The sequence below is a fragment of the Galeopterus variegatus genome, unplaced genomic scaffold (genome assembly GCF_000696425.1).
Source record: "Galeopterus variegatus unplaced genomic scaffold, G_variegatus-3.0.2 Scaffold1167, whole genome shotgun sequence".
In the NCBI taxonomy this organism is placed as follows: domain Eukaryota; kingdom Metazoa; phylum Chordata; class Mammalia; order Dermoptera; family Cynocephalidae; genus Galeopterus; species Galeopterus variegatus.
In genome coordinates this window covers 196,850-208,670 of record NW_007727278.1, presented here as the reverse complement: position 1 = coordinate 208,670, position 11,821 = coordinate 196,850, and the positions used below count along the sequence as shown (strand labels likewise).

General features: G+C 46.5%; 2 protein-coding genes across 2 annotated transcripts in view; both read right to left on the bottom strand.

The window, feature by feature from the left end:
• LOC103592519 (R3H and coiled-coil domain-containing protein 1-like) overlaps positions 1-2,427 on the bottom strand; it is a 7,817-nt gene extending 5,390 nt beyond the window's left edge. Inside the window, exons 1-2 of the mRNA XM_008575275.1 lie at positions 1,927-2,427; positions 601-773 (exon numbers count right to left, since the gene is read on the bottom strand). Of these exons, the coding sequence (XP_008573497.1) occupies positions 601-773; positions 1,927-2,214 (461 nt within the window). The 5' untranslated portion in view covers positions 2,215-2,427. The remainder of the gene's footprint in view (positions 1-600; positions 774-1,926) is intronic.
• Positions 2,214-4,936, bottom strand: LOC103592525 (R3H and coiled-coil domain-containing protein 1-like). Its single transcript, XM_008575284.1, has 6 exons — positions 4,909-4,936; positions 4,309-4,538; positions 3,845-3,972; positions 3,350-3,487; positions 2,333-2,680; positions 2,214-2,229 (listed from the first exon to the last, which is right to left on the bottom strand). Exons 1-6 carry the CDS (start codon positions 4,934-4,936, stop codon positions 2,214-2,216), a joined length of 888 nt encoding a protein of 295 aa, XP_008573506.1.
• Between the last annotated feature and the right edge of the window lie 6,885 nt (positions 4,937-11,821).

Sequence of the window (11,821 nt, the reverse complement as noted above, 5' to 3'; positions counted from 1 at the left end):
AAAGGGATTTTAAAAAGCCTAAGCAGGAAAAGAGAAGTAGAGAAAGGAAAATGAGAATTTTTTAAAAAGAAGAAAAAAGGAGGAGACAGGCAGTTGGATCTAAAAGGCATTTGGGGACACCAAGGAGAAGGGACGTGTTGTCTCTCAATACATCCCTCTGGCTCCCATCCCGCCCTCCACCACTCTGCCCTGCCGGGTACTCAACCCGGTTCACCCAGAAACAGTTCCCGCAGCAGGATGGCCCTTGGCCTGCTGAGGACTGACAGACAACTGGCTGGGAGGTGGCACCGATGGAGACTGATGGAGGGCCTTATGGGGTCTCAACAGGCATGTGGCCCTGCAGAGGGGCTGGCCGAGGTCCAGGGCCTCCAGAATGTGTCTACAACCAAAAATCAGTTCTCTCCCTCCCCACAGTCATGGTCAGCAAACTGAACTGACCAGGAGCACGGAGCTCAGGCAACGCATCCACTTTCTGCCTTTCTTTCTGGAGCATTAGGTGCTGGGGCAGGGGCAGGCAAGCATCCCTAACAACAAAGGGGCATCCTGGCTCCTCTCAGAGGGCAAGCACCACGCCTCCCCCACCGCCCTGCTGGCACTTACTGGAACTCAGAAAACTCTGCCAAGAGGTCCTCGGTCTTGAGTGCTGGCTCAAAATCATAGATCTCCACCACATGGGCAAAGTCCTTCTCTCCAGGCAGCTCCTCTACGAAGGAGGACGTGTCCACGTGGACCCTCTCTATCTGAATGTCCTTCTCAGTCAAGTTGTCTGTGATCTGGGAGAGAGAAGACCCTTTAGCAAGGGGACACACAAGCCTCCAAACAACTGAGTCACACTCTGAGAGTCCTGCAGGGAGGAGGAATCCCTGCCCAGCAGGAAGCGTTTTAGGGGCAAGAGCTTACTTTTATGGAGTCCCCACCAGATGACTGGCACTTACACACATTATGTTTCATATAATCCTAAAAACTACATTCTATATACAGTTGGCCCTCCATGTCCATGGGTTCCACATCTGTGGATTCAACCAACCACAGACTGAAAATATTGGGGGGAAGAAAACTGCATCTGTACTGAACATGCATGGACTTTTGGTCATTATTCCCCTAAAAAAGTCCAGTCTAACAACTATTTACACAGCATTTACATTATATTAGGTATTTTCAATAATCTAGAGATGACTTAAAGTATATGAGAGAATGTATGTAGCTTATATGCAAATATTACACCATTTTATATGAGAGACGAGCATTCACCGATTTGGGTATCTGTGGGAGGTTCTGGAACCAATCCCCCATGGATCCCAAAGGACAACTGCACCTGCTTTACAGATGAGGAAGCTGAAGAGGGAAGTGATTTTGCCCCAAGTTGTAGTCAGTAAGAGACAGAGCTGGGAAGTCCAGGATCTTTCCTTCCCTTATTAACAACATGGTATCAAGCAAGTCTTTCTGGTCTCCATTTTTCGTGTATAAAATAGCAATAAAAGATGCCCACCCTCCCAACTGAACCCACAACCAGTTTCAGGGGCAGACACACAGTTTCAAGGAAACAAGATCTGTAAGACAAGCTCCAGGCAGAAGAGTGATTCTCATGACCACCATCTGTAGAGCATTACGAGGCACTTGTACATACGTTCCATTCATGTTACCTTGTGAAGAACATACTATCATTTTTTTTTTCTTAATATGAGGAAACTGAGACTTAGAAAAGCAAAATGGCTTACCCAGGGTCACCTAGTTCCTAAACAGTTGAGCTGTGACCCAAATGCATACTCCTCCCCATGTCACCTAAGGGACCCCATCACCCAGCAGCCAGCCCTGTCTCACCCAGCACATGCCTGCCTGCCACACCAGGACCCGTGTCCCCTTCCACCCACAGCCACACCCACCTCACTTCTGCCCTCCCTTTTCTGGGCTCAAGAGCCTCATCACCTCTTGTAGCAGCTCACTGTAATCGTCGTCAGAGCAGCTGCCGGGCCCCTCCTCCTCCACCTCCTCTTCCTTTTCCTCTTCCTCCTCGGCCGCAAGACTCTTCTCCTGCTGACTCCCATTTCCTTCTTCCAGGGCCAGCTGTAGGTTGGACCCAAGCTGCATGGCCGTCTCTACCCTGTCTCCCTTCCCTGAGTGGCACTTGGGCCTCAGGGGTTCAGTGCCAACGGGGTCTGGCAGTGGCTCATTGTCACAGCTTTGGCCCCGTAGGTCCTCTGTTCCCTGAGTCATCAACACAGGAACTCCCTGATCAGAGTTGGGGTCCCCAGCGCCAACATCTCCAGGCTCTTCCTGGACCTTGCCAGCTGGGGCCTCTCCCTTGAGCCCCGGGGTAGAGGTCGGTGCCCACTCTTCTTGCTTGCGCAGCACCCGGGGCACATACAAAGGCTGGTCTGGCTTGCGTCCACGATGCCACCGGATGCCCCGCGTGCCTCGGGGATCAGCAGTCGCTCCCTGGTTGGAGGTGAGTCCCTTGAGCCCCGGGGTAGAGGTCGGTGCCCACTCTTCTTGCTTGCGCAGCACCCGGGGCACGTACAAAGGCTGGTCTGGCTTGCGTCCACGATGCCACCGGATGCCCCGCGTGCCTTGGGGATCAGCAGTCGCTCCCTGGTTGGAGGTGAGCCGGGGACCACGGTACTTGCCGGGGTGGGAGGCAGGAGGGTGGCAGGGGCCAGAAAGACCATCTGAACTGGGTACCCTGGAGCAGAAGCAGGAGGAGGTCATCAGAGAGTGTTTGGGGCCAAAGGAAAATGGTTGACTGAAGCCACCTGTCATTCGGGCATGATGCTCTCAAGTCAGCATTAGGCAAAATAGAGAGCCAAAATTACACTCAAAACCAGAGCGGCCCCCTACCCTCCAGTGCCATAAATCAAATTAGAGATTGCTAAATCTTTGGTTACACACGAGGTGAGATAAATACTTGCATTTAGGAATTACGATAATAGAAAAACACATAACTTTAAACACTAGGGTCATAATCATTATAATAAGATGCTCATTCTGTGAGATGCATGTGGGAACAGAGATGACCAAAGGCCCACCAGGGGCTTCTCCCTGCCACTGTGTCTCCGGGGTACACGCTCACCAAGAGAAATGTTGGGCAGACCCACCCTCGTTACTTACATGACTCTCTCTCTCTCTCTTGGCCCAAAGAGTACAGCTGAACTTGCCAAGTGAGTTCCATAAACAATGCATGTCTACTCCACTGCTGAAGCAAAGGGCAGCACTGACTTTAAGCAACTGGGGCTAGGGATGCAGGAAGCAGCCTGAGGGCTCCTGGCCCTGGTTCCTGCCCAGCTCTACCCTCCCAGAGGCTGACCACTCACAAGCAACCGCTGAGAGCCCTCCAAAGTGGTAGGATACACACCTGATGTCCTGGTGACAGATGACAGTCCTCCTCTTGCAGCCCTCCCCAACGGAGAAGCTGCTCAAGAGATCAAAATTCTCTGCTGTCCTATGGATCAAGTACCGCAGGCGACTGGAGAGTGGGGGAAAGAGAAGGACCCTGGGAAGGGACCGAAAGGACTGCTGAGCAGGGACTCCAGGTCCAGCCCTGGAGCCTGCTTCCTACCAGGTCCACTCCCAGGTTAATGGTGGCTTAACACTAGACTCCTCTGCCCCACGGGGTCTCAGGCCTACTGCGAAGGGCCCAAACACAGGGATGATCACAAGGAGCTACTGGTCCCGTCCCCAGCCCCGTGCAGGTCCCCTGCAGTCTCAGAGTGATGCTCAGAATTACGAAGAAAAGATGCAGGTGGAAGAGGACGACGGCAGATGTTGACAAGACTAAAGGGCCAGCTGCCAGCCAGTTACCGCGATGCACCACCTGGGGGAGGGGCACAGGTGGTCCACACCAGCTTACTTTGACAGCTGCTTCTGCAGCAGGAAGCGGTCCAGCTCCTCCTGGATGGTGTGGACAAAGTCATTCTCGGCTGGGGAGAGGAAAACACCGTCCAAGCAGAGAAGGGCCAGGGTGCCAGGTGGGACAGCCTGCAGGGGAGGGGCAGGGCCGCGATCAGGGCACAGACCCCGGGCCCACCCGCAACCCCTTACAGAGCTTGTGGGCCAAGGCCTCTCCATCGGCAAGTGAGAAGACGGGCTTGGAGGCGGGGACGTGACGTTCCGGGGTCCCCCGGGCAAGTCGATGGACAGAGAGGGGTCTCCTGGCTCCCGCTCGGCGCTCCCATCGGGCGGGGCCAGATGCTGCGCGGCCGCCGGGCACCCCGGGCTTCCAGGGGCCGAGGCCTACTCCGCGCGGCCCAGCCGTCCCTCCCCACAGGGAGCCAGAGGCCCGGGCCGGTCGCCCCCCAGTCCCGCCACACTCACCGCGGCCGCCCCGCGCGTCGCCGCCGCCCTCAGAGTCCGCACCAGCCTGAGCGATGAGGAACGCGCGAGAAAGCCCGGGCCTCGGCGGGGCCGCAGCGCCACCGCGTGTCCTGGGGGAGGTATCGCAGCAACGGCCCGGGGCGTGCTGGGATCGTCCGTGCGGGGCGGGGCGGGGCGGGGGCGCCGCTGCCGCTGACGTGCACGTGACCGCTTCTCCCACAACCACGCGACTGGGAATTACATTCAAGGAAAACCGAGACCTAGAAAGGTGAAATAACTCGTGCAAAGTTGCACAGATAGTAAATTCTAGAGTCTTGCTTTGAGTAAAGATGGGTCTGATTTCAAAGTCGGCTCTGTTTTTCTCCCATGACAGCAGCATGTTTTCTAGGATCAGTTAAGTTCAGCAAACACTTCTGAGTGGCTACTGTATTCTAAGTAGTGGCAGCGCTCGATTGTCCTTCCCTGGGACCCACCAGTGGAATAAGGAGGAAATTCGTTTCTGAGCACAAAGTATTTCAGCACCCTTTGCCCATCACTGCCCTTCTTCTCCCCACAAAGAAGTCTAATTCATTCCACTGGGTCACTGACAAGGTTGCTGACCTTGTGGGTAACCAGGCTGGGTTGCCATCAGCACGGTGATTTGCAGGTCCCCAACGTACACTACCTTGCTCCATCCAGAAATAATTCCAGCACCCACCTTAAATGGGGCTTGAAATTCCTGCCATTGGACAGCCTGTGGGATGAGCTATTATAATCTAGGAGACCACGTTTGAAATCCTCCTGTTCCCTGAAAGATGTTAATATGTAAGCCCTTGGTCATCCTGAATGGAGAAGCCCAGAGCAAAGCAGAGCCCTGAGCCAAGAGCACTTACAACACAGGTTTTGGTGCAGGACCTAGAATAAAGACAAATCAATGTGCAGAGAAAATTCAGGGATCCAAGTCATAAGTCTCCTTTCTGGGCATGGCTGTGGGAGGAGATTCTGAAGACCCAACAGGTCCCCTGCCCCCAGACTGGAGGGCATCCAGCTCCTAGGGGCAAAGGAGGAACGGGGGACTCCCCTCCGATTCCGGATTCGGACCCCACCAGCCCCACACATACTCCATGCTGGCCTGCTGGAAGTGGGCGCAGGCTACACGGTGGCATCGTTTCACTGACCAGGCTTCCTCAACTGCAAGTAGTGCAAGCCCACTCAGCAGCTGTGGACAAGACATGACCTGGGAGGAAAATTCATGCCAGATCAAAAAACAAGAGCCCAACGCAAAGTGGCTGTCTCTCCCTGAGATGGAGGAACAAACCCCAAACCCAGGAAAAACGCCATGCCCCCACCTCGTTAGAGCTGGTCTGTGATAGAGAGATTGTTCCATAAATTCAGACAGAGATGGTACAAATAAGCTCTCAGAGGAGGGCTTCCCATGAGTCCCTTTTCAGGGAACTCACAGGCTGAACTGGAAAAAAGTGATAGCATCCAGCCTGCTCCAGGGGTGGAAGTTATCTAGGGTGCCTAGACAAATGAGAAAGGAAAACAAAGTGCATCTGGCCAGTCTGTATGGGGGCAAATATCAGGTGAGGATAGAATGGTCCCTATTCAAAGATGAGTCAACACAACCACAGCAGCACAAAGGATATGCAGAATGTCCACAGCAGCAGCAGCAGAAGAAAAGAGTGTAGCAGGAACGAGATAGAGGACAAAGGTATTTTGGAAGATTCTCTTGAGAAAACAGAAGAAAATTCCAGTTAATAATTGCTTCACATTGTCAAGGAAGCCAAAGAAAGCCTGATTTCCTTGTTCAATGGATAGACAATGGATTGAGATGAAATGGAACTATGCGAGCCATGGGAAGATGTCAAAAGGTAATCTTGTTATCACGGAAGTGGCAAAAACCATAGTCAACAACGCGGCAAATCAGCGACATGAAGCAAAGGCTTACGAAAATGAAGAAAACTGCTGTTTACGAAAACTTGACAGACAAACTGCGCTCATTTAATCCTTCCATCCGAAAGATGAACATTGTTACCCATATTGCAGGGGGATAAACTGAGGTTTATCCCTTGGCATCAGTGACAAAGAGTAGAGCTGGGACTCAAAATCCAGATCTAGCCTGACTGTTATTAAACACTACATTAAGTAAGGCTCTTCATCTTTAGACTGTCATTAGAACCGTCTTGATGCTGTGGCCAATAGCCAGACACAGAAGTCGGGAATTAAATAAATCAGGCGAATCCAATCAGTGGGGGGAGCAGGCTGGGTGTGTGCTATAGAATGGAGGTATGATGGAAAAATTATGAAAGGATTGAATCCAGGGGGCATGGGGTTGTAAATGGTCCCATCTGAAGGGATGGACCTAGAGCTCCCCACTGCCATAGTGACTCTAAATAACAACCCAGTGCAACTTCCCTTGCCATGGGCAGGATCACCTTGGGCACCTGCAGCTCTGGAGTCTGTGTCCCAGTCTCACATCTCCTCGCTCCAGGCAATCCTGACCTGCCTGAGAAGGTAATACAGGCATTGAATTGTCCACCCAGTAACCTCAGTTTTCTTGAGCTGACAAACTATTCTCTTTGTGTTTAAGTATCTTTTCAATCCCAAAAGGTTAAGTTTAAGAATACCCCGTTTATGTTTGTTATTTAAAGTCCTTGAAATGTTTACATGGTTTTGGTGTACTAGAAAATCGACCTAACACATTAGGTGGTGATTCCAATTTAAAAAGTGAAATGGATCTCAGACTTACAACTGTAAATGGGGAGATAGAATTAGACTAAGTTTGTAAACAGTATTATAATATTAAAGAGAACTGGATTTATTATAGTTTAAGATCAGTAAAAGTTGTTTAAGTACAGCACATAGGAAGGTTTGGCCCCGTAGCCTGCTGGGTGATCTATCTGATGTGTTTAAAAGAAAAAATCAGTACTTCTGGGAAGATAGATTAAACATACTTTTCCCTATTCCTTCCATTAAATACAACTAAAAATCCTGAACATTTTATATAAAGCAAACATGAGAAGACTCTGAAATGTGAAGGGAAGTAAGCAGGCCAGCTAGGGACCCCAGGATCCAAGAATGACAAAGCACAAGTTCCCTGGGTTTTCTTTAAGCCTCAGATCCCCTTGGAGCTCATGGAATCTAGAAACTCAGAAATGTCAGTGGATGCAGACCAACACACACACACACATACGCATGTACGCACGCACGCACACACACACACCAAAAAACCAAAACCCCAACAAAAGCCTTTTCTCTTTAGGCAGAGGACCAGGAAAGGGCCAGCCCAGCAAGACAGAAGACATTGAAACAATAACCGTTCTTCCCCAGCCAAACACCATCCCACTCACATGAGCAAAGGCCAGATGAGAAGCCTAGATTGTCACCCTTGCCGGGTTATAATGGGCACCACAACCTTTCCATCAAGATGCTGTCGGAGAAAGCCAAGAAGGGAGCTGGGATTTTCATCCCCTCCAGGCAGTAATCCCATACCTTGCCATGTCAGTAGAGACCCCTGGGGAACCTGGATTTCCGCCTACACCTGGCAATGACAAGGCACCCTTCCTTTTCTTCACTGGGGTGAAGGCCTAATAAATAGTAGGACTTTAATGAATAGTAGGACTTTCACTACCAAACAAAGATCTCAAGACCACCCACACTTGTGGTGTCAGTGGAGGACACATGAGGATCAGCACTGAGGCTTCCACCCTTCCCAGGCAGGAAGGATGTAGTGTCTAGTGGGAGACAGAACTCCCGTGCTCACCCAGCAGTAATGAGGAGCCCCCATCTTAGGTATCAAAGGAGGCCAAGTGTGTAACCTAGACTCTAACCTCCACCTGACAGTAAGAAGGTCATGTCCCACATTGCCCTGCTGGAGTGATGAGAGAAAAAAGAAGGTATAATAATAACATCAAAGGTAGGGTCTGGGGGTGCCCAGTAGTCAACCTCAACCCACCCTGCCCTCTTAACCAGGTTCTTGACTCTGCCACAGGAAAGAATTCAAGAGCAGAGTCACAGTAGAAGGTGAGAACAGGTTTAATACAATGAATAAGAAATACATATTTCACAGAGGGAGTGCAGCCTAGCAAAATAAAGAAATATGTTCAATGGAACGAAAATAAAAATAGTACATGTCAAAATTTATGGAACACAGGTAAGCAGTGCTGAGAGGAAAATTTAGAATACTAAATGCATATATTAGAACAAAAGGAAAAGTCTCAAATCAAAAGAAAATGATCAAAATAAACCCAAAGAAATCAGAAGGAAGAAAATATTAAAGAGTAGAAATCAATGAAATTGAAAATCAATAAAACAAAGAGCTGGTTCTTTCAAAAGATCAATAAGATTGATAAACCCCTAATAAAACTGACATAGAAAAAAAAGAGAGAAGACACAAATTACCATTATCAGTGAAGAAACAGGAGATATCATTACAGACCCAACAGACATCAAAAGCATAGAAGGAAATACTATAAACAATTTTACACACATAGATTTGAAAACTTAGTGAAAAAAATCCAATCCTAAAACATTAGTCTGTTGCATTTATATAAACTTTTTGAAAAGACAAAATTTTAGAAATGGAGAACAGATTAGTGGTTGCAGGGGTTAGAAACAGTGGGCTAGCCCCATGGCTCACTCAGGATCGCGATCACCTTACCAGTGACAAAAAAAGAAAAGAAAAGAAAAAGAAACATTTTGGGGGTGGGTATAGGGAGATTGATAGAGTGGACAGGAGGTAGGAGGGAGGCAGAACTGATTAAAAGAACTACAGGAGGTGTTGTGTTTCTGTATCTTGACTGTGGTGGTGGATACAGGAACCTACACATGTGATAAAATTATATTGAAGTGAATACACACAGTACAAGTAAAACTGGAAAAATCTGAATAAGATTAGTAGATTGTATTGATGTCAATATCTCGGTTGTGGTATTTATTGTACTATAGTTTGCAAGATGTTATCATTGGGAGAAACTGGGTAAAGGGTCCACTGGATCTCTCTGTACAAAGATGCCTCAAAAATTTCATGGGAATATACAAATCTTTCCATGAACCTTTTGAAGATCCCTTGTATTATTTCTCACAGTTATGTGATCCTACAAATTTCTCAATAAAAACTCAGTTGAAAAATTAAAGAAAATAAAATATATCAGATTTATAAGTACTGTTGAAATGTTTAATAAAAATGAATGAGTAAAACTGGGACCGAATGTTTGAGTAAAATTTGTTGTGTCATCTTGAGGTTATCAAAGTTGTTCTCATTTTATATGAAATATATACTAAACATACCAATAAAAATTCCAATATTTATAAATGGAAGTTTAAAACTTAATGAAAACTAGGTATTTAAATTTGTTATTTTATAAGCTAATATAACTTAAAGTCTAAATAACTATAAGTCATTTGTCAATAAAAGCCAGCCTCTAGACATGAAAAACTCCACATAAGGGGCCAGCCCGGTGGCGCACTGGATAAGTGCGCAGCTTGGGAAGCGCGGCGGCGCTCCCGCCCGAGGGTTCGGATCCCACATACAGACCGGTTCCCGCTCACTGGCTGAGCGAGGCGCGGGAGCAACACCGAGGGTTGTGATCCCGTTGCCGGTCCCCGGTCCGGTACGGGGGCAACACTGAGGGTTGCGATCCGTTGCCGGACACGGAAAAAGACAAAAAAAAAAAAAAAAAAAAAAAAAGAAAAAAGAAAAACTCCACATAAAAAAGTACATGAACTCAAAGAAAAAGCCAAAAAGATCAAAGCAGTAAAAGAAGAATATAAATATGAAGGCCTTCTCTGGAGATCCAACATACAGATAATTAGTGTCCCTGCTGAAGAAAACAAAATTACTGGAACAGGAAAAGAAATTTAAAAACAACAATATTTTCTTGAAACAAAAGAAAACGTGAACTAGAGTGTTTTATCAGATTAAAATGCTGTTTCAGAAAATAAATAAATAAATAAATGGCTGGCACAGATGATGGGAAAATTATTTTTTGTGGGAATTAAAAACAAGACTGCTAACATGATTTAGGCAGAACACAATGGGAAAAAAAAATCAAGCAGATTGCAGATTTTCCTAGCTACTCATATGCCAGAAGAAAATGGAACAATATCTGTAGAATTTCAAAGGGGAAATGTTAAGACCAGAAAATTCTATAAACTGTGATGATGGAAACAGAATGATGTTCTCAAACTTGTGATGACACCAGAAGTCTCCCTCCCATAGTGTGACCCTGGCCTGTCTCAGGTGGAGATGCATCCCACCACAGGTCCTGCACAGATTAACTCTTGGCACTTTTCATGAAATCCACAAGTAACTGACATGTTCTTCTCTAATGACCTATTCAACATATTCTGGAATAGATTGCCCAGACTGTCCTCTTTGACAGCCTCCAGCTAATCACCTCAATTAGAAAAACAAAATCCACTCTTCCTAGGTTGGCATATTTTCCCCTTCTCCTCTACCCACTTACTTTCACAAATCTTCCCCACCTTTTTTTTTTTTTTTTTTTGCCTTCGTTTGTTGATGAGAATCTAATGACTTTCTCCTTGATGGGCTTGTGAGTTACTTACCCAACTAGCTACATGTTGCTGAGTTATGCATTGGTGTTCACTGTCCTTCCTGCAAAGCAGCTAGAAGTCATACTCCAGACAATCAAAAGATGAATCAAAACAAATGACTCAAAAACTGGGAAGTCATGAGAGGAAAGGCCTGGTGATGAACATTTAATCTACTTACAACATTTACTTAACTAAAAGAATCACAGCAACAAATGATATACAAATATTATAAGTCTTGAAAGGAGGGTTGCAGAATGTAACAACAAAAGCATTTTTATCACAATAAGTTAGGACAGGAACCCCAGAATACATTCTAAAGTGTGGATGGAGGTAGAAGGGCATGTAATTGTGTCAAAGTCAATGCTATTTTTTCCAAATAATTGGCAGAGGTTAGGAAAGTTGGTTAAAAAAGAAACACTGACCATATTAAAAAATATAACATAGGGAGAGGGGAAAGCTTAATAAAAAATTGGTCATAAAAGTAATATCAAACAAAGCTTTTATAGCAATTCATGAATGAGATAATTCAATTATATTACATATATTAAAATGGATTCAATATGCAAAACACCATTATATGTTCTTTACCCTATTCATACCTAGAACAACTCTATGCACATTCATTTAAGGATCTAAATGCAATAGTCAAAACACCACACCATGCTTAAAGGGGAAACACGAGAGGTACCACCTTAAATTGAGGACAAAACAAGAATATCTACTAATGCCTGTATCACTCGCCATTTTTCTAAGGTACTAGCAAAAGCACATTGACAAAAAGACATAAAGACTGGAAAGTTTAGAAATTTGATGAGATCAAATTATCATTGTTTATAGAATATTTGATTTTTTAAAACCTAAAAATATAAGATCAACTAAGAAACTCTTACAAGCAAGAACTGTTTTTGGGAGTGAAGACCACCCCGGAGAGAGGTGGTGGGAGTGATGGAGAGAAGGGCAGAGAAAGGCAGAGAGG